Source organism: Meles meles, chromosome 14 (assembly GCF_922984935.1).
Source record: "Meles meles chromosome 14, mMelMel3.1 paternal haplotype, whole genome shotgun sequence".
Taxonomy (NCBI): Eukaryota; Metazoa; Chordata; class Mammalia; order Carnivora; family Mustelidae; genus Meles; species Meles meles.
In genome coordinates, this window is record NC_060079.1 from 71176554 (window position 1) to 71204284 (window position 27731).

At 48.4% G+C, this 27731-nt stretch overlaps 1 protein-coding gene across 5 annotated transcripts in view; it reads right to left on the reverse strand.

Annotated features, from left to right (window-relative positions):
• Positions 1–27731, reverse strand: part of ABCC4 (ATP binding cassette subfamily C member 4) — a 253197-nt gene that overhangs the window by 188123 nt on the left and 37343 nt on the right. For all 5 annotated transcript variants that reach the window (XM_045978081.1, XM_045978080.1, XM_045978077.1 and 2 more), the window contains 3 exons: positions 22189–22299; positions 21502–21622; positions 11289–11513 (listed from right to left, as the gene is read on the reverse strand). In XM_045978081.1, coding sequence (XP_045834037.1) covers positions 11289–11513; positions 21502–21622; positions 22189–22299 — 457 coding nt within the window. The remainder of the gene's footprint in view (positions 1–11288; positions 11514–21501; positions 21623–22188; positions 22300–27731) is intronic.

Consider the following 27731-nt stretch of genomic DNA (forward strand, 5'->3'; position numbering starts at 1 on the left):
GGTACACTGGGTATGACTGCAACAGGCTCGTCGGAAGAGTACGCTTAGCTCACCCGAAGCAGAAAATTGCCTCTATTTTTCCAACATTGTTGCCTACAGTTGCTTAGTCATGCTGCCACATCTTCTTTCATGACTGCATAACCTGAAACCATTAAATTCTGGTTTTGAGGGAAGATGCAGGGAGCATCTAATATCCTCCATACCCATAAATGTAATGGGTGACGTCTCCATGAAGTTAATCAGAGCCCCTCTATGCTTCTGTAGAAGAAAAGAGATTCAAGGAAATGAAAACCAAAGTGCACACAAAATCAACAACCTCTCTATAATCAGATAGCTCCACTACCTTCTTGCTTTATGTTTTTTTGTTTTGTTTTGTTTTGTTTTGTTTTCCATGACTGGCCTATAAGCCAGCACACCTGTATGGAAAGTTCTCTGCAAGCTTTGGCATGGCCCTCCTGCGGCTACCATCAGCCTTCTTTTAAGTTCAACGGCCACCTTTCCTTTACCATTTTACCGCTGTGATCTATTGGGAGTCAAGGGGCCAGAAGGACACACACAGACTTAACGCGTTCTGAGCAGAAGGGCCACAATGTGGACCCCAAGAATGACCGGGGGGTCTGTGATATTTGCTCTGAGGTCAGACTGACTCCACATTCCCTGACCTCATCACCTCTAGCGTCCATGAGTCCCTGAATGTGTGAGGCCATACGATGGTGGTCACGTTCAAGGTGAGGTCACATCCCTAAATAATGAAAGACACCCCCCAACCCAGGCCCTCCCATCACCAATTTCTTGTTTTGAAAGACAAGCACCATGTGACTGGTCTCCCACACAAGAGAGGGGAAGAGACAGAACAACACAGCACAGCTGGGACAAAGGTGAGTTGCGGGGGTGGGGGGGGAGTGGCCCTTCGGGGGAAGAAGTAATAATATAGTGAACGTGGAAAACCCAATGACGAGGAGACAAAGGACAGCAAACACACACACACACACACATGATTACAGGAGAGACTATCTTGATGAGAAAAATAAAGATGAAGTACATCCCCAACAGAAGAAAAAAAAACTATCATCAACTTTTTAAAAATATCATTTAATATGTTTTTGTTTCTAAAAATTATAAAACATTAGGGCGCCTGGGTGGCTCAGTGGGTTAAGCCACTGCCTTCGGCTCAGGTCATGATCTCAGGGTCTTGGGATCGAGTCCCGCATCGGGCTCTCTGCTCAGCAGGGAGCCTGCTTCCCTCTCTCTCTCTCTGCCTGCCTCTCTATCTACTTGTGATCTCTGTCAAATAAATAAAATCTTTAAAAAAAATACTTATAAAAATTATAACATTAAAAAATGTTGAATATAAACTATCTTCCCAGAAATGGCAGGCTTAGTCATAAAAATCTATATATGAGGCCACACGCCAAGTCTTTTATAACAACTATACTTACTTAGAACTCTTTTGTCTCAAAAGAAGTTTCTAAAGTTTAATCGTGTGCTTTCTAAGACTACGTGTGCATACTAAGACTACGAAAGGGAAGAAAACACCCTCCACAAAGTCAACCACTGTGCATAATTTTACTGTCAAAAATGAGTGTGTCGGGGTGTGTGGGTGGCTCAGTCATTAAGCCTCTGCCTTCGGCTCAGGTCATGATCCCAGGATCCTGGGATCAAGCCCCACATCAGGCTTCCTGCTCAGCGGGTAGCCTGCTTCTCCCTCTCTCACTCCCCCTGCTTGTGTTCCCTCTCTCGCTGTGTTTTTGTCAAATAAATAAATAAAATCTTAAAAAAAAAAAAAAAAGAGTGCTTTACAAATGTGCATAACCTTTTTCCCTAATGTTTCATATTTCTCAAAGCATGGATATGCAGTACACCTAAAGGAAAAGTGCACCCTTTCTTGATATCACACAACAGGCTGTATTATTACTCATTCCCTTATAAATACCGTGCTTGAAGCTTTCAGAAAACCAGTAAATCCATACAGAATTTAAAAAACAAAAAAAAATGACAAAAGGAGATGCTGTCCAACTCGTGATTTTCACAGCATTCATTTTTAGAACCAAACTAATTAAAAAACTGCAATGCTTTAACATCATCGGTCCATACGAAGGAACTAAGAGAAAGTGCACAGACCGGGGAGGAAAGCACCCTCACCCATCGTAGTCTCCACCAAATGCCATTATCCCACACCCCACGCTCTCCTCGTCACTAGAGTGGAGTGTAACCAGTGGCAGCTGGGGACCAACGGCTGTCAAGTCACAGAGATCCAAACAAAGAAAATAACCCGGTCAGTTCAGCTAATGGGTCCCAGAGGGAGGAGACGAGGACTTCAAAACATAACCCAGCCACGGCTGTGGGCTCTGCGCAGGGACCCACAGAGCGGGTACCGTCCTGTCCGGAAAGGCCCTCCTCTTCCTCCACAAGTAACTGAAAGTTGGTGGCCACTGTTGAGGACGAGGGCGAACTCTCATTTTTTTTTCAATGAAAACTGAGCACACGTATGACCCGCACCCATTCAAAAAAATAAGGTTAACCTTGAAGACACTGTGCCAAGTGAGAGAAAAGGCAGGCACCCAAGGGCAAAGCCTGTGTGATCCCACTCACAGGAGGCACCTAGGCAGGCAGTTTCCTGGAGACAGGAAGTAGGATGGGGGTGGCCCGGGGTGGGGGGAGGGCATGAGGAACTGGTGTGACGGGGACGGAGCTTTCAGCTTTACAAGACGGAGAGTTCTGGAGATGGACGGTGGTGATGGTTGCACGATGATGTGAACGTACTTAAGGTCACCATGCTGGGACACTCAGAAGTGGTAAATGGGGTCAATTTTAAGTTATGGGTATTTTACCGCAATTAAAAATTCATTGATTTAGGGGCACCTCGGTGGCTCAGTTGGTTAAGCGTCTGCCTTCAACTCAGGTCGTGATCTCAGGATCCTGGGATGGAGCCCCGGGTCAAGCACCCTGCTCAGCGGGGAGTCTATGTCTCCCTCTCTTTCCGCACCACTCCCTGCTCGTTGCTCATGCTCCGGCTCACACACTCTCTCTCGCTCTCTCTCAAATGAACAAATTTTTAAAATCTTATAAAAATAAAAATTCGTTAATTTAAAAAAAAACAGAATGAGGGGTGCCTGGCTGGCTCCATTAGGGGAGCAGGTGACTCTTGGTCTCAGGGTTATGAGTTCAAGTCCCACAGGGGGTGTAGAGATAACTTAAAAATTTTAAAAATAAATTAAAAATCCTTTGTAAAATAAATAAATATAAAAACAAAATGATCACCTTTGGGGGCAGTGGGTAGGATGGAGAATAGTCACCAACCAAAAAAAATTCTAAACCTACAGAAATACCTTCAAGTAACAAAGAAACAAAAACATCTCCAGACTAACATAAAAATTTAAAAATTAATTGGATTCTGAAAATTAAGAGTCAGTCATGTTTTCAGCATACAGACAGCCGTGCTGTGTGTTCACTCTCTAAGAAGCCTCTGCACACACCACCGCCCTGCCCACTGTCCCCTTCACCGTCCCTAGCACGGTGACTCCCCAGTTGTCCTGCGGATACGAATCCCTGGGGCACAGATTAAATATACAGATTTCCAGGCCTCTCTTTACGCTGGGGGAGGTCTTGGACACCCAGGATCTGGGTTTGTATGAAGCACAATGATGACTCATAACAGAATCCAGTGACCCGCAGCCTAGCATATGACCTGTCCCCCCTGCTCTGCTCGGCAAGGAAGCTGAGCGGGTCCACACTCCAGGGGAGGGCTACCCTGCCCGGTCACGTAAACGGAGCTCCCCGCTGCAAGGCCCATAAACACCCGGCGAGGAAAGGCCATGAGCAGACAGCTGCTGTCTGACGGCAGGCCGGCCCCACAAGCAAGTACAGAACTGGACAAAATCACATGTCCGGGCACCGGTAACAGGCAGTGCAAGACAGATCCCTGGAAGCAGGACACTCAAGAGGTCAACACGACCGCTGTCGTGGCTCTCGGCCAGCAGCCCGTCTTCCAGCTGTGGCCGGGAGCCGGATGAAGCCCACGCAGGACAGCAGCTCCCACGGAGCTGAGGAGGCAGAGGCGAGGCTGGGCGCGGCCGAAGCAGCTGGCATCTCCGGGGATGAATGAAAGGGTCCCCCAAGTCCCGGGGCAGGGAAGGGATGCTGTCGCCAAGGCCTTAGCTGAGGGACGGGCTAAAAAGGCCCAGGTCACCAGAGAGCTGGCAAGAGGAGTAGCAAGCAGAACACAGAGCCCTGAAGGTCAAGTTAGGGCACTGAAGTTCTTGCCCGGCCAGCGTGGAGAAACTTATTAATAAGCAATCAACAAGGCTGGAATACAGCTGAGCCACCAGGAAGACCACACCTGAGAAGGAAAGACCACGCTGTGGAGCAGGGACTCTCAGCCGGGCCAGTGTGGCCCTCACCTCCTGGGACACCTGGCAATGTCTGGAGACATTTACTGGTTGTTACAACTGGAAGACGCCACAGTTGCTATTCAACATCCCACAATGCATGGGGCCCCTTCCATCCCCCAGCCCCCCAAAAAGAATTACTCAGCCCTAAATGCTGGCAGTGCAAAGGCTGAGAATCTCTTCTCTAGAACAGATCTGCTCTAGAACAGATCTAGAATAGACTCAACCCAGAAAAGATTACTACCAAGGCCTAACAAGGTCCCACAAAGGACACAGAGCTTGAAGGCTGAAACCTACCAACTTGAAGCTTTGAAAAAATAACCTGAGAATTCCCAAAAGTGTAAGCTAACAAAGCATAAATCAAGCCTACGCCAAGTTGAAAGAGACCAACTGGTGAGTGACCTATTAACGCAAAATGCAACATTCCTCAAGAGACTATCAGAAGGCAGATCTGCAATGTAGCATTCAAAATGCCCAATAAATTTTAAGTCTGAGACACGCAAAAAGAACAACAACAACAAAAAAAACCCACAGGAAAATGTAAACCACAGCAAGAAAGAAAGCAGTCTTCATAATAAAAAGCAAGTCCCCCAAATATATAAATAAGAATAAAAAAAAGTTTGACCCAGACATTGTTTTTGTGTTTTTTTTTTTTAATTTTATGTTCAAAGAGTTGAAGGGAGATATGTTCAAAGAGTTAAAGAGAAATATGAGTAAACAGATCCTCGGCAGAAAAATACAAACTGTAAAAAAGAGCAAAGTGAACATTCTATCACTGAAAAATACAAAACTCGGGACGGAAAACGCACTAGCTGGTCTTAGTAACAGTTTGAAGGTAACAGAAAAGGGAGTCAGGCTGATTAAAAGAAAACTATCCAATCTGAAGAAGAGAGAAAAAAAACTGAATAAAATTAAGGGGGGAGAAAAAGAGGGAACTACGAGACACTTTCAGATGCTCTAACATACATGTAAAAAGAATCCAAGAAAGAGGAAGAAGGGAGTGGATCAGAAGATAATATTGTAAAAGATACAACGGCCAAACATTTCCCAAGTTTTTAGAGAAAGAATAAATTAAAGATCAAAAAGTTCAACAAACCCCAAGAGGCATAATAAATTCAAGGAAAATCATACCTAGGGTTCACTATCAATTTCTGAAAATTTAAATTTTCTTTAAAAAGAAAATTAAAAAAAAAAAGAAAAAAATTTTTTAATCTGCCAGAGAAAACACCCAGGAAGACAAAGGCACAAATGAGAATGAAGTCTTATCAAAAACAAGGAAGGGGAGGGATGGGATGGCTGGGTGATGGACACTGGGGAGGGTATGTGCTATGGGGAGCGCTGTGAATTGTGTAAAACTGATGAATCACAGACCTGTACCCCTGAAACAAATAATATGTTATATGTACTAATAAAAAAAAAAAATACCAAGTCAAAAACAAACAAACCTGAACCAAGGCTATCTAACGCAGGCATTTTCTCGTACTACGTGTTATGTTTATTCCACAAGACACATCACAGCCTTGTTGTACTCAGGAACACCAGACAAGCAAGCACCTTAGCATTCTGTGTGGGGCCATTTAAAACAGCAAAATCACCAACAAGAAGCCCAGAAGAGCAGAAAACAGGCCCTACATATAAACAGTCCGTGAGGGGCACCTGGGTGGCTCAGCGGGTTAAACCTCTGCCTTCAGCTCAGGTCATGATCTCAGGGTCCTGGGATCGAGTCCTGCATCAGGCTCTCTGCTTAGGAGGGAGCCTGCTTCCTCCTCTTTCTGCCTGCTTCTCTGCCTACTTGTGATCTCTGTCTGTCAAATAAATAAATAAAATAAAAAAATAAAATTTAAAAATTTAAAAAAAAAAAAAAAAAGCCCGTGAAAAGAACACTTTGTTTATAGTAGGACAGCTGAAACGAGGAGGTAACCCCAGCTAGGAATATGCGTATCAGGGAATACAAAATTTTAGTGACGACGTGCATGCCCACGAATGACTGTGAAGGAGTTCCAGGCCTTGATTTTGGGGTTACAAATAAATTCCACAAGCAGGCAATCTGCAAACGTAGAACCTGTGAATAATGAGGGTTTCCTGTACATAAATTCTTGCCAAGACAGATCCACGACAGAGGATAAAAGGAAACTCAGATGTTTGGAGGAAGTCACTCATCTTACAAGTTCAACCAAAGACAGACAAGTACTCTCAAACACTATCCTGTGGGTAATTCTAAAGAGAGTGAAGATGAGATTTTTAGCCAGAATAAAAAGGATAGTCAAAATGATCCGTTCTGCAAGAAAGACTGCCCCAAGGAACAAGGACAGAGAACAGAGTCCATGAACTCAAAAGCTGACAACTCCGGCTTTCCCTGGCATTCAGAGCAAACCAGCCATCAAGGTTCATTATGGAACTGCCGCAGCTCTTCAAACTGGACACAGAGTCAGGAAACCCAGGGCCCACCAGGCTTAAGATTTTAAGGAAAAACCTCTGTGCCATACGCATTTGGTAATACAAGAAAATCTCTTTACCACGGGACAAGACCATCCTGATTACAAAGGAGGCCATCCTGTGCACCCAGGACTAGAGACCTAAAACATTCAGGCTCACTGGCATTCAAGCCTGAAGCCAAGGTCAGGTTGGCAACTGCGAGATCCGTTTCCACTAGCGATGGGGCTGAAGCTGCCATCTTCCCCCAGTCTGGCCCTGCCTACTCTGCTCTGAGCTGGGAAAGCAGCCCCTTGAGATTTGAAGCTGGACATGTCCTGCTTCTTCTGTGGCCTGGACAAGAACAAAGACAGGAAAGAAGCCACTAGTCCCATTGCAGCGGTGACAGTAACCCATGCTAGGAATACGACCCATGACAGGCGGTGACTTCCTTAAAATGAGCAAGTACGACGTTCGAAACATCACTACGGTGAGGAACCTGTGTTCTTCATGCCAATCCGCTGACTTTCCAAAAGACACAGCCTGTGTTGCCCAATCTCTTTATTTGGTGAAAATTTCTTTAAAAAAAAAAAAAAAGTCCTATAGATTTGAGGAACCTAAAACAGACATCCATGGGCCGTATCAAGAGACCACCAACCAGAATCACCGATCACCGATCCAAACAAAACGCCACAGTTCATCCAAACTCTTCATTTAGTCCTCACGTTTCGAGAAAAATCAATGACCAAGTGAGTAAGTAACATGACACCGCCCTGTGGGAAAGGGTAAGGCGGTTCCTCAAAAATTTACCATCTAGTCCGGCCACTGCACTTTGGGAAAATGTCCCCAGAAAGAGCTGAAAATACGAACTTGAAGAGGGATCTGCCCTTCCATGTTCACAGCAGCTGTATTCACAACCACCGGAAAGTGGAGGCAAACCTCCCGAATGCCCAGTTACAGAGGAATGGGCCCCGTCCATACAGTGGGACGGTCATCGGCCTCGAGAAGGAGTTCAATTCTGACACGGGCGACAACAGGGTAAAGCTTGAAGACATGAGGCTCTGTGACGTGAGCCAGACACAAAAGGAGAAATACTGCATGAATCCACTTATATGAGGCACCTAGAAAAAGGGGACGAATTCAGGGACAGGAAGTAACGCGGGGATGGGGGTGGGGGAGGGGCCGGGGAGTTCAGTGTGTAGCGTGTACAGTCTCAGTCCGCGGAGACCAGAAAGTTCTGGAGATGAATGGTGGGACAGTGGTGACGGCCGCACAACGGCGTGAATTTACTTAAATGTCACCGAACGGTCCCCTTAAAGAGTTAAAGGGGTAAATGTTCCATTATACGTATTTTACCACCATCAAACAGTAAGTAAATAAATAAATAAATGCTCCGGGCACCTCGCTAGCTCAGCTGGTGAAGCGGGCAACGCTTGACCACAGGGTTGTGAGTTCAGGCCCCACGTTGGGTGCAGAGCTTCCTTAAAAAATAAAAATCTTAAAAAGAAAAAGAGAAAAGCTCAAAAGCCAAGTGCAATTTTACCAAAGCCGGGCAAAGGTAAACAAGTCATAAGTCGTTTTCTTGTAGGCTACAACCCACGACATCTTGCAATATTACGAATTTCTACTACGAACCCAGCAGCCCTTCCAGTGACGACACCCGACCCGGTGCTCTCCCAGAACCGGGGATCAGGAGGTAGGGCCCCAGCCTCGGGCGTGAACGTTCGGTGGGGCCTCTCAGAGCTTTCCGGCAGTGCCAGCTTCTGCCCTAAAGAGTCAGCCCACCTGCGGTGGAAAAGTGTCCTATTTCTTCCCCCAGCAGGATTCTAGACGCAAGGCAATGCCTGAGGAGATCGGTCTTTCCCACGTTCCTGCCATTTCAGGTTACGCCTATGGTCTGACCCAAGCCAAGTCTTTGTAAAGGGACAATTCTTTCAGGCTAATCAAGCCTGCAAATTAACACCTCTGGGAGATGTTTACATGCAGCCAATGGGCCAGATCGGATCAGATTTCCCAAAGGCGAGTTCTAAAATTAGTTAGTGGGGAGAGGAAGAAAAACAGGGGACCCACCACCACCTCACCTGGGCAGGAAAGAGCTTTGTGGGACTGAACCGTCCCCCCAAACCTGGCTCCCACGGTTAAGATTCTCACAGTAGAGTCCTGGTGAAATTTCCTATTTATTTATGGGAGCAAAAGCATGATCTAGTTAATTTATAGAGAAATCGGACCCATCTCCTAAGTGGTAGAAGGGACTACAACAGAATAAGCATGAGGAGGAGAAGGACAGCAACGAAGACGCCTTGACTGGGGCAGACAGGCGGTGCTAACCATTTCCACATCACACAGGAGACACCTGAGCGTACGGGTCACAGCCTCCACAGACAGTGAGAAACCTCCGGCATGCCCACAATTCCACGATGAACAGGACTCTGCTCAGAAGGAGAGCTGGAGGAGACATCTTGCGTTTTGCTAAGAAAAGCAGTCCTAAGAAACAGAAGCTCTAGTTACGCAGCAACTAGGTTAATGAAGCCATATTTTAAGTTTAAATTGTTTGACTTGAACTTCCCATAAGGATTTTTTTTATAGGAATTGTATATATTGAGCACTGGCTGGTTCAGTCAGAAAAGCATGGGATTCTTGATCTCGGGGTCTTAACTTTGAGCCCACATTGGGTGTAAGGATTACCAAAAAATTAATTATTGATTAACTGATCAAAAAGTATTGTATATAGTTAAGGTGTAACGTCATATTTTGACAGATACACATTGAAAACGAGTACTGCAGTCAAGCTAACATATCCATCACTCTACAAGGTCATCCTTCTGTGTATATGGCGGGACTGCTTACAATCGAACTCTCCTAGCAAATTTCAAGTATACAATACAGTTAAAATGGAGCATTTTTGTTTTTAAAGCAAATGGCCCAAAACAGAGAGCTATCCAGTTGTCACTTCTGTCTATGGCAACTCCTTGGTAAAGACACCTGGAATCCTCACTCCCTCCATGATACTTCAGACTGGGTTGAACTATGGGAGAATTTTATGGCATTTCTCAATACAAAAACACTGAACACATCAAACCAGGTCTTGTCATTGAAACGGCTACAATGTATACTAACAGAGAAGAACACAGTGCATAAAGTAATAACTGGAATGGAAAGCAACATAAAGTACGCCATAAGTTCTCTCTAAAATCACTAAAAACAATGTAAATTTTAAGTTTCATCCCAAACATCAACTATCTTCATTAAATTTTTTAAAAAGATTTTATTTATTTATTTGACAGAGAGAGAGAGATCACAAGTAGGCAGAGCAGCAGGCAGAGAGAGAGGGAGAAGCAGGCTCCCTCTGAGCAGAGAGCCCGACGCGAGGCTCGATCCCAGGACCCTGAGATCGTGACCTGAGCTGGAGACAGAGGCTTAACCCACTGAGCCACCCAGGTGCCCCAACTATTTTCGTTAATACTATTAAAAACAACCGGGGCGCCTGGGTGGCTCAGTGGGTTAAGTGTCTGCCTTTGGCTCAGGATCCTGGGATTGAGCCCCACATGGGGCTCCCTGTTCAGCAGGGAGTCTGCTTCTCCCTCTCCCTCTATCCTACCCGCCCCCTACCCTCCCGCTCAATTTCTCCCCCCCTAAATAAATAAAATCTTTAAAAAAAATACAACCATAACTACAGAACGGTGAATGTGTCTGACATGGACTCTATATTTTCCTTTAATTAACACAATTACACTGAACATGGTTAAACGGTTCATTTAAAAAATACAATTATTCCTTATCTCAAATACAATCTTTTCTCTGAGATTCAATTTTACAGTCCAATTTCATAGACGGTCCCTTGTAAACACAATTTTGATGGAAACGAAAGTTTTCATGAACAACAACAATAAAATTTCCATAAATACAACTCAGAGATTGAGGCACGACAACACTGGAAATTTCTCATGCCTCAATCAATTTGATCCTTATTTTTGATACTTATTTTTTAATTAGACTCCATTACCAGTAGAGTATTTTGCAACAGCCTGTGGCCAAATGATATCAAAGGCAGGGGTTGTGATCTATCACAATAGATCAAATGTGATCTACTGATCACAATAGAAAACTTCCACTGTGTATCAGTAAAGTTCACATAAAGGGAAAAAAAAAAATTCCCCTGCTATAAATAACAAGCTTCTCTGGTAAGGTATAAATGATTCCGGGGAGCACCTGGGTGGCTCAGTGGGTCAAGAGTCTAACTCTTGATTATGACTCAGGCACACGACCTCAGGGTCCATCCTGAGACTGACCCTGCGCGGGGCTCCATGTCTGGTTCCGTGCTGGGCGTGGAGCCGGCCTGGGAGTCTCTCTCTCCCTGTGCCCCTCCCCCACTGAAATAAATACATAGAAACAGAGATCCTTTTTACAAAATGTTTAATCTACGAACTTTCCCAAAATGCTTTTGGTACGTGGGGTGAGGCAGACGTCCTGATACAAAATGACACTTACCTTCCGATAAATCATGTGACACATGGCGACGCGCAGCCTCATGCCCGCGCACTGAACGTGGTAGAAGTAGAGATGGTGCAGTATGGCCAGGATAAGCGTGCAGGTGGTCAGCACCGTGGCGTAGACATAGGCTTCGTGCAAAGCCACGGCATTACTGGGATCATGCTTTTCAAAATAATTAATAATCTTCCCCAAAAATATGGGCTGGATTACTTTGGTGCCTTCCTAAAAGGAACGGAGAAAGCTGTAATTAGAAATACAGGTCCTACCAGTTTTTCTGAAGGTAGCTTTGTGTTTATTACAAGCATGTTAAAAAGGCATTTTAACAAAGTGCTACATTCATCACTCATCCCCAAGGAAAACAGAACTCTTCTTTTAAGTAAGACGTCCAGATAATAGTTTAACCTTAAGCCAAAATTCTAAGTGCAAAAGCTTTAAAACTTTAGTTTGCTGTGCTTGGGGACACTGTGGGTGCTCGACGAATATTGCGACCTGTGTTTAGAACGCATTTGGTAGACTATCAGGTAAGTCTTGGCCCAAGACGAATAAGGAAAAATGGCAAAAGTAAAGTGTGGCGTGTGCTCACAGGTGTGCTCACAGCCAGCCTGCTGGGTCTTCGCTGTCAACATCCCAGCCCAAAGCAAAGTCTCGAATGGCTCGCTCACGGGAGGTACGCTCTTCCAACCCCCTTTCTGCATTAGAAGGGCTTTGGTGAACGGAGATACTGGTGCAAACACGGATCTGAGCCCAACCCCAAATTCCACGTGTCAGTAGATCAAAAGAACGAGTCCAGCCTCCAACGGTGGGTTGGAGTAAGGAAATGGGACCAGGCTCAGGAGGCTCCCAGGCTCTCAGCCACAGGGGGCTCTGCTTTCAAATGTGTCTACCCCTAGAAGTTGAGCACTGCTGCCTTGGAGTCAAAAATTAAACACAGCAGAAGGCAAGCTCAAAATAATGCCATCCATGGTTCGCCATCCATGGTTCTCTGTAAGCCATACATCACAGGTGCTGGTTTGGAAGAATTTTAACAAGAACTCTTCCCTCCCCCAAAGCAAAAAATTACAATCCTACACCACTGAGTGAAGGAAGCGCTGGGGCTTACGTCCCAAATTAAGGCATAAGGAAAGCAATTTTTTTTTGCTCTAAAACGAGAGGCAAAGAAACGTCAACCCTTGCCCTTCCGTGCCGGATGGGCACTCTACCCCAAAACCTACATCGCTCTTACCAGGTACCATCAAGCACGCCAAACACTCAGTGCAAATGCATGTCACCCAAAGTAAACACACAGACCTTCCGCCACACTTCATCTAATGCCAAAAGTTTGGAAATCTTTCAAGAACTCCACTTTGAAACAAACATTTCCTCTTGGGCAACCTGTCCTTATTAACGCAGATGTGGCAACCAACCAACAGGTTCGCTTCTGGTGGCTCTCCTCAATCTGTCCCGAGTGAGGAACCCACACTGCAGAAGGGCAAGGGAACCCCAAAAAGCCAAACCCAAGACGCAGCTAACATGCATTTTCTCCTCAACCAACCAGTGCCCCTTCAGGATATTGACCGAAAGCGGTTCCCATCCCTGAGATGAGTGTGACATTATGAACCCCAGCACCACAGGCATGCACACACCCGTTCGCAAACTTCACCGTCAGCCTCGCCTTTCAGGAGGTCATGGCCCTCTTGTACTACAAGGAAACGCTGCTCACGGAAGACAATCAGATCTCGAGAACACAGAGGCTCACTGTTGCGTGTCCAGCAGGCCCCATCTTTCGTCCCAAGAAGCACTGAGTTTATAAAAGCAACCCGAATATAGCAGGCCACAGAACAGCTGATGGGATCACCGAGATGAAAATCTGGAGGCTAACAGAGCGAAGCAAGAGCATCGAACTGTTCGCATGGGCGGTCCCAGCCCAGGTCAGGAGCACACCACCCTGGGTGCCCAGAGGTAACCCCTGCCGGCCCAAACTTCCCTAAAACAGGATCGTCTCTGGGACTCAGTGCCTGTTGATTGGTTCTCGACTCTCCATCTGAGCCTAACATGGGTGTGGATATAGGAAAATACCATCAGAGTCACCCATCAGAGAGAAAACAGAGAGATGCAAACCCAGGGAAAAAGAACACAAATTAGGGACCCCTGGGTCTCTCCGTTGAGCGGCTGCCTTCGGCTCAGGTCATGATCCCAGTGTCCTGGGATCGAGTCCCGCATCGAGCTCCTTGCTCAGCGGGGAGCCTGCTTCTCCCTCTGCCTCTGCCTGCCTCTCTGTCTGCCTGTGCTCACTCTCTCTGACAAATAAATTTTTTAAATCTTAAAAAAAAAAAAAGAAAAGAACACAAAATAAAGGCAGGGCACTATCACCCAAACGCTGGGATTTTTCTGCTGACAGTACTTAACAATCCATCAATCAAACACACTAATGAGTAATGCCAGCTCGAGGCCCCTACCTCCCCACTCATCTGTCCATTCTTGATCCTTACCCTCAACTACAAAGAAATAAAACCAGGAAAATATGTATTATCAAACTTGGAAGTAACCATATTAAAACTTTCTGGAGAGCAGGAGCGAGGTCAAAAATCACTTGAGCAAACACGCCCATCTTTTGACAGTCATTTCTGCCCGGTGAAGATTCTTCCCACAAACCAGATGAGAATACAGTCTTTATTATTCCTTCACAAGAATTCTTCTTGACTGTAAAACCACGAGGGGTTTTTAGAAGAGCCCAATATGATACCACAACACCCCTTGGTTCAAGGTCCTACCAGAGTTTCAGAGTCTCTGAAGCAGGTACTTCTTAATGGAGCATTGGGCACTCAGCTCCCTGAAACACCGGACACTTGAACCCCACTCTTGCTTCTTAGGGTAACTTATTACACAGCTAGATGCCACGACTTGCCCCATGTAGTGGAAACATTTCTTAGCCAATCCCATCACGCCTGATCCAGGAGAAAAGAAAGCAAGCAGAGGAAACAGAAAGAAGCTATCAGACGAAAAGAAAATGATGGAGTCAAACCTAACAGCCAAAGGGTCAGCCTGTTTAGAACAGTCCCTCCCAACTTCCTGCTTTCTCCCATAAAAGAGCGTTGGGCGACTGGCCTACAGTTTGGTCAGAGCTTGCTTGTCCCAGAATGCAACGGGCTGCCATTCCTGAATAAACCCGTTTTTGCTGGTAACGTAAGTGGGAAGTTCTATGTGTAAGGTTAACAGGGGAAAAGCAGTGAATGAACCCAGGAAGGATGAGAACCCCCACATTCTGCGACCGTCTAGTCAATTAACAATCTTGAGCAACGATCACGAACAGCACTCCTCCCATCACCCACACGAGAAAGACAAGCAGACAGGATGTACCTAATCTGTGAGGCCCACCAGCAGACCTACCAAATCAACCGGCAAAGGAGAAGGGAAGGGGAAAAAAAATTGAGTCAGATCCAGGTTCTAGATCTACCCACTAACTTAAGGTTCCAGAAGAACACATTCCATGACACAGGGTCTAAGGTACGGGCCATGTCCTGACTATGGGGATCTCTCCAGGACAAACAACTTGGTGTCGAGTATTAGATTTGAAAAAATAAATAAAATTATAGTGAAAGAGAATGGAAAGGAACCTAGACAACCACTGCCAACCAAATGCACCTGATCTGGATATGGATTCAAACTGCGAGGGGAGAAAAGAAAAGAAAAGAAAAGAAAAGAAAGAAGTAAGTGTGAGATCTAGCTAGATACTGATGGTTTCTAGGATCAGTGCTAATGTTCATGCATGATAATGGCTTTAGATCATAATCGGGGAAAGAGTCTGTTTAAAGACACTTTCTAAAATTCAGATGAGGGGGCGCCTGGGTAGCTCAGTTGTTAAGCATCTGCCTTTGGCTCAGGTCATGATCCCTGGGTCCTGGGACCAAACCCGTACCGGGCTCCCTGCTCAGCGGGAAGCCTGCTTCTCCCTCTCCCGCTCCCCCTGCTCATGTTCCCTCTCTGTGTGTGTCTCTCTCTATCAAACATATAAATAAACAAAATCTTTAAAATAAATAAAATAAATAAAATGAAATACAGATAAAATGATGCAGTACCTAAGAACTGCTTGAAAATACTCTTGGGAAGCATGAGAGTGAGTGGGGTACAGAAGGGTCAACACCAGTCATGAGCTGATACCCACTGAGGCTGGCTTAGGGGGACAGGCAAGCTTAATCTGCAGGAGAGGAATAGCCATTCTCCCTCAACCCTTCTGAGCTCTGGCCTGAGAAACTGTAATAAAAGACAGATAAACAGGAGAGAAACAAACACAAGTTTATCAACAGGTATACCTCCGGCATATATGGGAGAGCCCCAAGAAAACGGAGTAACCCCCAGGGCCAGAGCCACTGCCATGGGGGTGTTTAACGGGAAAAGCATGGGAAACAGGGGGAACGCTGACTGTGCTGATTGAGTTCTCTGCTGATAGGACTCTCTTGCGATTCAGAGCTACCGTTGTCTGCCCGGCACAAAGAGGGAGACATTTCTACAAATAGAGGTCTCCTTTATAAAATTAACTGTCCCTTACAGAAAGGGAACTTCTGCTCTGTTTTCAGAGTTTCTGTGACTGATGTTTCTCAAAACCAATCTGCTCAGGGGCATCTGGCTGGCTCAGTTGGTGGAACATGAGACTCATGGCCTCAGGGTTGTGAGTTCGGGCCCCAGAACTGGGCATGGAGCCCAGTTTGGGGAAAAAAAAAAAAACAACTTGTTTAATAAGCACAAAATAATCTATAGCCCAAAGTGGCATATTCTGGGATGGCATACGCTCCTATCCTTCCATCATCTTCTAGGTTTGTATTTTTAAGTGTTCCTGAAAAGCAACAGCAGCAGTGGGGGAGAAACCGTGTGTATGAACACACACGAAGCAGAGAACACTGTAGCACAGAACCACTGTCAGAGAAAAAACACCTGCTCTCAGCTCTCTGCCCATCGTGGGCGGCGGCCCTGGCAGGAGAAGGAGTCAGGGCAGAAGGCAATGGGCACTCATCTGGCAGTCGGGACGTTTTGCTTCAGAATCCAGGCCGGTGACCTACACGTCCCATGACCTAAGTCCACCCGTGCCCTCCTGTGCCGCCATACCCTTATCCATGGAAATTCCTGCCTGGTGTACCTCAGAGGGATCCAGGGACAAGTAAATGGATGCATGAGCCCATGGTGTCCGAAAACCAGCATCGCAGTCAGTACAAACTAAGCTCACACTCATTAGAGGCGAGTCCCAAGAAGAGACCCAGTCCACTCTTCAGGCAGAGGCCGGTTTTGCACCCGGCTCGGAAAACCCACGGCTCCCCGACAGGCAACAATGGGAGAACAGGTACTCTTGAGAAAAGTTGCTCATAAAGCCAATTTTTCTAAGGAGTTGCCAGAACTTTCACCTCTACGCAGATTTTTTTTTTTTAATCTAACCATTTTGAATGGTTATATGCAACCAGCAGCCACTCCTCGGCCCTCTGGGTTAGAGAGAGGAGAAAGGAGCTTGGAACGGAGTAGGGATGTAAATGCACAAGGGTCTGGAACAACACTCAAGGAATCAGCCTTGAGGAGAAGCACAAATGACATGGGGCAGGGCGGGCAGGAGATAGGACTCAAAAGGATTTGGTTTACTTCTTGCCCAGCAGCTGAGTTCCAGCCCGCAGATGAAGGCAAACCTTTGCCTCCCTGCAGCCTCTACCTCGACCAGAAACCATTGGCAAAAGTGGTTCCAGACAAAAGCCAAGTCACTGTCACAGAGAATGCCCGGGCAGTGTGGGGAGGGAGTCTCTGCTGCTGTTTGCCGGGTAAAGAGCTTTCAGGCGCCTCCTCCCCACCCTCACGGCTCTGGGCAGGAGGACCCTTGCTCTGTCCTCACGGAGAGGCACACAGGGGCCGGGCGCACTGGGAGCCTGCTGGCTGCTCCAGCCCTGTTAGTGCCCGCCCGCAGGAACGCCCCCAGGTTCAACATCGGCTCAGAGCTTGTCTCACAGGCGTTCAGTTCCCACAGGAAGGAGACGTACACTCCTTTGAAATCCAACCTCCAAAGCCTCGCCCCCGCCTGCATCGCCCTGCTCCGCCTCTCCCCACTGGCAGCTGCCAGACCACCCGTTGCTTGGGAACACTCGGGTGCTTGCAAACCCCCGATTATCGGTGCTTGCAAACCGCGGATTCCGCGGATAATCCGCGAGCTGCAAGCTTTTGAGAAAATCCTACCGCTGAGTTTAGATCTTCCACTACCTAAAATACGAAGGCCAACGAGCAGCAGGAAAGATCACAAAATGGGAAACTGCTTCATTAAATCAACTATTACACTAGCCGGCAACCCACGAAATGCAGAACCACCTTTAACCACTGAAAACCCGGACCAGCACCTCAGAGTGATTCTGAACTGCAACAGAGCCTTACCAGCTCCCACGTACAAAATCATTTCTCATGTCTCCAAAACAGCACTGTGCCAACAGGCGAGTCTAGAAAAACCCGAGTAATTTTGTTGGATTTCAGACTTCTTTTGCTGCCAGAAAAAATTCAAGGTTTAGGGGCGCTTGGGTGGCTCAGTCTGTCAAGCCTCTGCCTTCAGCTCAGGTCGTGGTCCCAGGGTCCTGGGATCGAGTCCCACATGGGGCTCTCTGCTTCTCCCTCTCCCACTCCCCCTGCTTGTGTTCCCTCTTTCGCTGTGTCTCTCTCTGTCAAATAAATAAATATATTTTTTTTAAATTTCTAATTAAAAAGACAAATTCAAGGTCTACTTCTGGTTGCGCTCTCACACCGTGGGCTGCCAGAGTGCCAGCCACCAGGACGCAGAGCCCTGGTATCCTCTCAAAGACACAATGGGAACACCCAGCACGGCCACCACCAAGATACTGGCTGCGTCACAGCACAAAGCAGTGAGCATCCTCCGGGTAGGAGCCCAGCGCCCCCACACCGGGTGTGTGTACCCCCTGTCTTGCGAGGTTCCATCCCAGACTGTCACTGTGTGGCCCCAGGCCAGCGGCATGCCCTGTGTCTGGGGGAGTGTCCACACACCGGTGACCTGGGGTCCTCATCCTTGCCCAGCAAGTGCAAACCCACACAAGACCTGCAGCCACCATCTCTCCTCAGGGAGCCAGGGACACCTGCGAGTCACAACAGAGAGATCTCGACCTCTGCCTGGATCACTGGAGTCCCACCGAGGCCCCAGGCTTCCTGCTGGTCGGTCTCCAGGAGCTCATCAAGAACGGGGTCTTCTGCACGTGGGGGGCTGTTTACGAACTCGGGCACCAGGGCGGCCCCACCCGCATCCACGAAGGGACGGTCAAGAGTAGAAGGTGGCCTTCTGAAGTCTCTGGGCCCATCTAAAGACACCATGTGCTGCTGCTGCGGGTGTCCATGCCATAGCCACCTCCAACAGCCGGGGGACACCGACCCCGGAGCTCTGCCCAGATTTACTGTCCCCGGTCTAACTTCCTGCCCGGGGACTTCTTAGCATCTTACAGTCATGTGCGAGCCAAGTTCAAGATGCACGTGTCGGAGACCCTGACGTCTGAGCCCTCGACAAGCCTTCCTGCCACCAGATGAGCTACCAGTCGTGAACGTGGTCAGGCTCGTGAGTCGGAGCACCCGCGGCCCAATCGCGGCTCTGTCCTCCATGCTCTGTGGGACCCCGGGCACTCCGTGGAACAACCTGGCACCATGCAGCCTCTTTCCTACAGTGTGAATAAAAGCGAGACTCGCCCTCTCGTCTGAGCCGCCCAAAGGAATGAAAGTATTATCACATGTAGTTTCTTTTTACTGTTTTAAGATTTTATTTAAGTTGGGGCGCCTGGGTGGCTCAGTGGGTTAAAGCCTCTGCCTTCGGCTTGGGTCATGATCCCAGGGTCCCGGGATCGAGCCCCGCGTCAGGCTCTCTGCTCAGCAGGGAGCCTGCTTCCATCTCTCTCTCTGCCTGCGTCTCTGCCTACTTGTGATCTCTGTCTGTCAAATAAATAAATAAAATCTTAAAAAAAAAAACTTTTCAAAAAAAAAAGATTTTATTAAGTTATTTATTTGACAGAGAGAGAGAGAGACAGAGCAAGCATAAGCACAAGCGGGGGAGGGGGGAGCAGACCCCCTGCCAAGCAGGACCCTGCGATCATGACCTGAGCCAAAGGCAGAGGCTTAACCGGGCCGACTCCGGTGCCCCCTTGCAGCAGTTTCTGAGTTCTCAAGTACCCATTACTACAGTACTCCTATTACTACAGCACCACACCGCCGCCAGTACTGCTGTGGCCCCTGCCGCCACGAGACTGAGCCCCGGCCGAAAGTGCTACTAACAGTGCTGTTACCGCTTGTAGGAACTACGACTGCTGTTGCCGTGGCTACAGAATATGAACCTCTGCGGCCGCCAGCGACACCACCACTGAGCATGTCTCTACCCCCGAGTACGTCTCTACGGCCCCCGCAGCTGGCAGCAGCAGTAACACTACACGAAGCAGAGTGTATATACACGTCGTATAGTGCAGCGTAATCCACGTAGGCAGCGACCCACAACAGCGAGGGAAACCAGAAGCTCGGTCCAAACCGGGCCCCAAGGGCCACCCTTTGAGAGCTGCCACCTTCAGCTTCTTCAGCCCTGGGCAGCAAAGAGAAAGGAGAGAACCAGAGGCCACAGAGGCAGGCCTGCTCCGGATATGATCTAGCACCAGACTCCAAGGACACGGGTCCCTACGCATGCCCAAGCAGACACGGGACATGGGCCCCAGGCACGTGCCCAGACTCCGAGGCTGCGGGACGAGCCGACTCCACGCGCACTCTGCTCTGGAAGGTCAGCAGCCACATCTCCTCGGGAAATCCCGCACCCGCCGGCCACGATAAACCCCAGCTTGTCACCCTGCATATTTTGAACGGAGATCTATAGCCACCGCCCTTCCAGACAAAAGAGACTTTAACCAGACAAACCAGCCAGCCCACCCCCCTCACACCCAACAAAACGCACTTAGGACAACTCACCGCCGGTCTCCACCTAAAACCACCTTTTCACGGCAACCGCAACTCCCGCAACTCCCACCCCTACGACTCTCCTACACTCACAGGGTCATCAACATCCCTAGGGCAGGATGACAGTGCGACAGAGAGCCGGGCCAGCCAGGTGGAGAGGAGGCACCCTTCTAGCAGCCCACAGCCCAGACCAGTAGGCGCTCACAGTTCTCACTGGTGCTGTGCCTGGGAGAACACGGTTTTACTGAACGAGCCTGACTGAGGCCCATCGGGCTAATGGAGTCACTGAACTCCTGGCTTTGTGCCTTAGCTTTTCCATTCCAGATCACTCCTACAGTAGCTGCCCTGTCACACTACCAAAGCTCCCCCTTCCAAGCAGCGATCCACGCCAATAGTCAGCGACAGGAAACCAGAACAGGGTGGGGCACGAAGCCTCCAGAATTCGTGGAGCCAGAGCTCCTCCACAAAGGGGGTTTTGGCTCAGAGCACGTGTCCAGCTAGAAAGGGGGCACCCAGAGAACAAGGCACCCTTAAGAGCTCTGGCCAGCTCCAGCCCAGACACAGGGCCCGGGGTTCTGATCCCCTGGAAGGGGAAACACAAGAAAACCTGCTCGGGGAAAGCATTTATCAGATTTGGCCTGGTCAAGTTCACTGTAATTTGCTAAACACCTAATAAACTGTTTTATGTTATTCTGGGCTCTGACCCAAATTTACTTCCTCCAAATCAGAGGGCACATATTCCTTGAGGTTAGGGAGTCTTCTCTGGGTCAAGGGTCACTCTTTTTTTTTTTTAAGACTTTATTAATTTCTTTGACAGAGAGGGATACAGCAAGAGAGGGAACACAAGCAGGGGCAGTGGGAGAGGGAGAAGTAGGCTCCCCGCTGAGCAGAGAGTACGATGTGGGGCTCAATCCCAGGACCCTGAGATCATGACCTGAGCCAAAGGCAGATGGTTAACCCACTGAGCCACCCAGGCAAGGATCTCTCTTAGCATTTATAACATTTACTGAGAGCCGACAGCATCCTAACAGGGCAGAAAACTTCTGGGCCCCATCCTCCCACAATACGGCCTTTCAATCCGTTAAAAGAAAAACAGTAATGCCCCCCACCCCCCGAGTCTCCGCTCATTCTGAAGATGAGCACAACCGCTGAGCTACGGGCATCCCATTTCCTAGATGTGCGCTCTCCTCAGACACTGAGGTCACTTGCCTCTGTCCCCAAGCGTGCCGCCCACCTCAGTGCCCAGCCACACGAGGAAAAACAACACACAGCCCATGAAAGCTTTTACCTCAATGAGCGTAAAAACGCCCAGAACTACATAGGATTTCCAGTAACACTTTATGATGGCTTTCGTTAAAGAAGGCTTCCGTGAGTCTTTCTCGGCTCTCGAAACTTCTTTATCCCAGCACCTGCGAGGAGAAAAACCAAGCGGTGAGAAACAGCTTGGCTGACCAGAAGGCAGAAGGGAGGGAGGCGGCCAACGGGCCCCCCGGGGCTGCCTCCCCAGCCCTGGATAATTGTTTGCAGGCCCCCCCACCACCACCAATCAAAGACGTGTAGGGCAGAATCTGAAACACCAGGAAAAACATGCCTTGAGGGGAAAAGTTCCAGTCTCAGGAAACAAGTCGCGGCCAAGCGTGGCTGGACTAACAGCGCCAGGCGCAGGCCAGGAAGCCAGACAGGCGCACAGACGGCCTCCTCCGGCGAGACCGTCTCCGGGGACAGAGCCTGGCATCCAGGGCCTTTGAGGCTGGCAAGCTCCACGCCACAAAAGCACAGGAAACACAGGTCATCCCTGAGCCACCAAAGGAGGCTAAGCCCAGGGACAGCCTAAGGGGGAGGGCAGGGCACGACAGGAGGGAAGAAGGCTCCAGAAGGACCTAGGGGAAGACTGAAACCCTCTCAAACCATGAGTCACACACTTAGAAGAAATTCTCACTCCTCCGAACCCTGCTCCTTCCTGCCTGGGGCTTACCCTTGCAACTCCTCTCCCAGATGCTTCGAGCGATCTTCTGGAAGCACCGAGTACATGTCATCTTCCTCTAATCTCCGTTTGTGACCGATTTTAAACAAGGGGTTCAGCCACCTGTTAAAAATTAAGACAAATTAGGCATCTGTCTAATTAGAATCCCACATTCATGGGGCTTAAAAAAAAAAAGTCTATAAAACAAAATACCATACGATTTCACTTCTGTGTGGAATCTAAAAACACTGGAAACAGACCCGTAAATACAGAAAACAAACTGATGTTGGTGGAGGGGTAGGGGAAGGGAGTGTGCAAAAAAGAGGGATCGGGGTGGGGGGGCAGGCTTCCAGTTACGGAGCAGGAGTACGTCACAGGGAGGAAAGGCACAGCATAGGGAATAGAGTCAGTGGTGCTGTAATTGTGGTGTGTGGTGGCAGACGACAGCCACGCCTGGGCGAGCAAGGCACAACCCACGGAGTCGTCAAAGGGCACAGCCAAAACGAACGTGACATCGCGGGACAAATACACTTCAATTTTTTGAAGGTCTACATTAGAGATATTGGGAGGGAATGAATACGTGCTTACACACACACACACACACACACGCGCACACACGCACACACACACACACAGCTCTACCCACTGAGAAGTCCCAGAAGCAGGAACATACCGGAATTAAAAAGTATACCCTATGACCCAGCAATTGCACTACTGGGAATTTACCCCAAAGATACAGATGTAGTGAAAAGAAGGGCCATCGGTATCCCAATGTGCACAGCAGCAATGGCCGTGATAGCCAAACTGTGGAAGGAACCGAGATGCCCTCCAACAGACGAATGGATAAAGAAGACGCGTTCCATATACACAATGGAATATTACTCAGCCATCAGAAAGGATGAATACCCAACTTTTCCATCAATGTGGATGGGACTGGAGGAGATTATGCTGAGTGAAATCAGTCAAGCAGAGAGAGTCAATAATCATATGGTTTCACTTACTTGTGGAGTATAAGGAATAACACGGAAGACATTAGGAGAAGGAAAGGAAAAGTGAATTGGGGGAAATTGGAGGGGGAGACAACCAGGAGAGACTATGGACTCTGAGAAACAAACTGAGAGTTTTGGAGGGGAGGGAATGAGGGGATGGGTTGGCCCAGTGATGGGTATCAAGGAGGGCACGTATTGCATGGAGCATTTGGTGTTCTATGCAAACAATGAGTCATGGAACACGACATCAAAAACTAACGATGTACTGTATGGTGACTAACATATTAAAAAATGTATTCTGGGGCCCCAATCTTGGATTTTTTTTTTTTACCATACATAGTTACAAAAATTGTTTTTCTTATGATGAGAACTTTTAAAAGCTACTCTCTTAGCAACTTTCAAACTAATGATGTACTGTATGGTGACTAACATAACATAATAAAAAATAATATTAAAAAATGTATTCCAGGGCCCCAATCTTGGATTTTTTTTTAACCATACATAGTTACAAAAATTGTTTTTCTTATGATGAGAACTTTTAAAAGTTACTCTTAGCAACTTTCAAATACACAATACAGAATTATTAACTATCATCAGCATGTCGTCCATGACATCACCGCGACTTAAAATTTTATAACTAGATGTTTGTGCCTTTCGGCCCCCTTCACGAGATTTGAGTACTTTCCTACCTTTTTTCCCTAAGAGGAACCAGGTCTCCTAAAAATGTCCGATTCCAAGGTTGGGGAGGTTTACGAGCACCCCTAACGATTAGCTTTCCTAACTATAATTTAAATGCCTGACATTAACCTTTTGATTGCAGAGGAAGCCACTTCAAAGTCGTCCCTCTCAAAGCAAGACATTGCCAGCCATACGGAATAAAGAGCCAGGCCGCCCAGACAGTAGCTAGTGAGCTAGAAGGCTCACGTTGACTAGATAACTGACCCTCTGGCCACTGGCTTTTCCATTCCTGGGCTATAATTCCCTCTTATGTTTTAAATTCACCAATAAAGAGTGAACTCAGGAAACCCCAGGCACCCCAGTCCTCAACAGAAGGAGTAAAGGCAGAAGCCCAGGGGCACCTGGGTGTGTCCGTCGTTAAGTGTTTGACTTTAGCTCCTGTCACGGTCCCAGGGTCCTGGGATCGAAGCCCGCATCGGGCTCCCTGCTCAGCGGGAAGCCTGCTTCTCCCTCTCCCACTCCCCCTGCTTATGTTCCCTCTCTCACTCTCTCCCTCTCTCTCTGTCAAATAAATAAATAAATAAAGTCTTTAAAGGCAGAAGCCCAGATTCCGGTGTGTGTGCCTGCCTACTTGTGCCGCCAGCTCCGGACCCATGTGGCCCCCAGGCACGCTCCAGGCACACCCTGCACCCTGTAGGACCCGTGAGTAATAAACCTTCTCTTTTCTAAAGTTCCCTAGAGGCCTTTGCTGAGACTCGACTTGCAACCCCAGGAAACCGCAAGGGCTGGTCTGGCCACGGGCATAGCTGCCAGCGCCTAACGCCTACGGGGCCTGGTGCGGAGTGCCCCCAGGGGCGAGCAGGGTCCAAGTCATTCCTAGAGACAGCGCCTCTTCCACAGGCTGACACCAACATGGGACAGGCAGAGAGAAGTACCAGACAGGCCTGGAACATCGCACACCACGAAATAAGGAAGCGCTCAGGGAATCACGAGGATGTGCCCGAAGGCCAGAGGAGACAGCTCGAAGGCCTCTCGCCAGACAAATCCGGAATACTTCCAGCATCAAATAAATAAATAGCAATGAGTCACACCATTAAGGAACAGAAGAATCCATGAATCCTTACTGCCACGTAAACGGGAGGGACGGCAAATTCTAGAACGCAAATACAGAAGGAACCGTGGAATTAGGGAATGACTGACGAAGTTAAAACTCATGGGTCAAAGAGTGATGTGTACCACGTATTTATATAATTTCAAATGAGCTCTACAAGTTACTAATTATGAAAAGAAAACAACTGTACCGAAGATCTACAGAGCCCTACGCAGATGGGGATTATACGTTCCAGAAATGACAATAATGAACGCAGAGACAGCCCAGCGGTGAACAGCATCTCACTGATGTTGCCAGTAAGAACATTCCAGAGGCCAGACGACAACCCGACAACACGGGAAAGTAGACCTCCTTCCTATTTCTCTTATTCAGGGCCTTATCCCTAGCACAATACTGGCACGGAAGGGCAGCTTAGGAATGTTTTGCTGTTGAATCGATGAATTCCGTGAATCACAAAAGAAGCCAAGAGAGAAACTGAGCTTCAGGTTTTGCTAATCCTGGTAGCTTGGTGCCTCTGAAGAACCCCAGTCCAGGAGGTGAAGGCTGGGCTGTAGTCCCAGGAACGGTACTGGGGACCCCGTGGTCCCGGACCACTCGGCGCTCCAAGGTCAGGACCTCCACGACTGCTGGTCAGCCAATACCTCTGCGTCTGAATTTCTTTCCCAGACAAAAGCATCAATCCGTGTGAGCTTTCCCACCAAACAGGTTTGAACCGTACCGGGTGGTTTTCCCCGGGGAAAATGCTGAGGCAATTAGCAGTGGGACGTACCGGATGATGACACCGTGCCCTGAAATTCTGCTGGCAGAGGAAAAGATGCTCATCACTAGAGAAAAGGAAATCAAAACCCCAGGGAGACAGGACCTCACACATCGGAGCATGGCGACTATCAAAAAGGAAATACATAACAAGTTTGGCGAGAATGTGGGGAAATCAGAGCCCTTGCCTGTGGCCATTGGGAAATACAAAATGGTGCCACCACCAAGGACAGACGTCACGATTCCACGTACTCGAGGTACTTAGTCTAAAACAGGCAGCGAGCAGAACTGCGGTTGCCAGGGGCTGGGAGGCGAGGGGAAATGGGAAGTCCGTGCTTAATGAAACACTGATGCGAGGTGAAAAGGGTCCCGGAGACGGGCTGCGTAACAATGTGAGCGAGCTTACCACCCCAAACCGTGCACTCATAAATGGTAAGATGGTAAACCATATGTTATCTGTATTTTACCACCATTTTTCAGAAGTTAATGAGAAAAAAATTCTGTCGGATGTGCTGTAGGTGGACCTCGACTGTGCTGACTTTCTGGTTGTATGACCTTGAACTAGCCATAGGACCCCTCAGTACTGACCTCCGGAAAATGGGGAGAACACGACTTGAGGCTGCTGAAGGGAGCAGCTGGGGCTGCGCTGGTCCCTACAAGGACCCACCAAATAGCAGCCTTGACGATAACAAAGCTCTTAAGAAATCACATCCGGAGCCCCTTAAAAAGGCTCTAATTACTTAGATGAAGTCACTCAATTAAGCAAACTTCTTTTACCCCAGCTCTTGATTTAAAGACCCTCCCCACCCCCTTCAGTGCCCAAATCCCAAGAAGCCAGGCTGAGTGCCACAGACACCAACAAAGGGTTTTCTTTTTTTCTGACGGTTGTCTTTTCCATCCGATGGCAAGCCCACTTGATGCTACCAGCTAGGTAAGGACCTGGGCGTGTAGACCTGAGTCAAAAACCTCTGACTCCCAATGGATCCCCAGGGATATTCAGTCGACAATTCCAGACCACCGCCGAATGTGCCGAATGAGCCATCTTGCAAACCAGCTCTGCCCCAACGCCCTTCCCTCCCAGCTTCCTCGCTCTCCTTCCTGCCTCCTGCAGAGCCCTGAACACAGCAGGGGGATTTCCTCCAGTCCGCCAGACTACCAGACTGCCAGACTGTCAGCCCCTCGGAGCAATGACAACTCACATACCACTTGCCACCTGCGTGACCAAACACAGAGCGTGGCTCGTCACAGAGCCTGGGCACAGGTGCACGGGAAGGCAGCCAGGGCAAGAATCCACCGGTTCCAAGGTCGGAACCCCCACCCTGCAGGTGAGCTATCCTCAAAACGGGTCATTCCCCCAGCTCACTCTGCGCCCTCCATCCCCCCTCCAAGCTGTGGACTCGGGAGAGGCTTCTGACCTCGACTTTGAAGCTTCCAAGGCGCACGGCTGCCTTCCTGTCTTCCTCCTCTCTACCAGCTGACCCAACACTTCTCCGTCATCGTGTTCCTGGTCTCCACAGATCTCCCCGCACCACCACTAACCCCGAGACCAACAACCATCACGCATGGATTACTGTCCTAATTCCCTTCTATAAAAAAAAACCTCGCACACAGTTCAGTACCAGTAAGAAGAATCACGAGTAAGCTACTGCTCCTGCAGGCCAGTTCCCAAGACTGGGAAGGGATTAAAGCACCACTGGCTGGAACTAGCAAGGACGAGACAAGGGGCAGGTGATGCCCTATGAAGTCACTAGAGCGAGCCCGGCTGGCGCTAGGCACAAAATCCAATCATCCCTAAGATCCCCTTCTGAGGCTGAGAGTGCCTGGTGCTGCCTCTTCCCTGATCATCTGGCCAATGGGCCGGTTCAGTGAAACAGGCATTTCTGTTTCCAAGCTGTTGAACCACATGCCCCATAAAGGAGGACACTTTGTCCCCATAAAGGAAGCTCCTCCTTCCAAGCCACCACCTACAGTCTGGCCCCTGGCCCCAGCCCTCCCTCCCAGCCCTCCACAACTCCCACCTT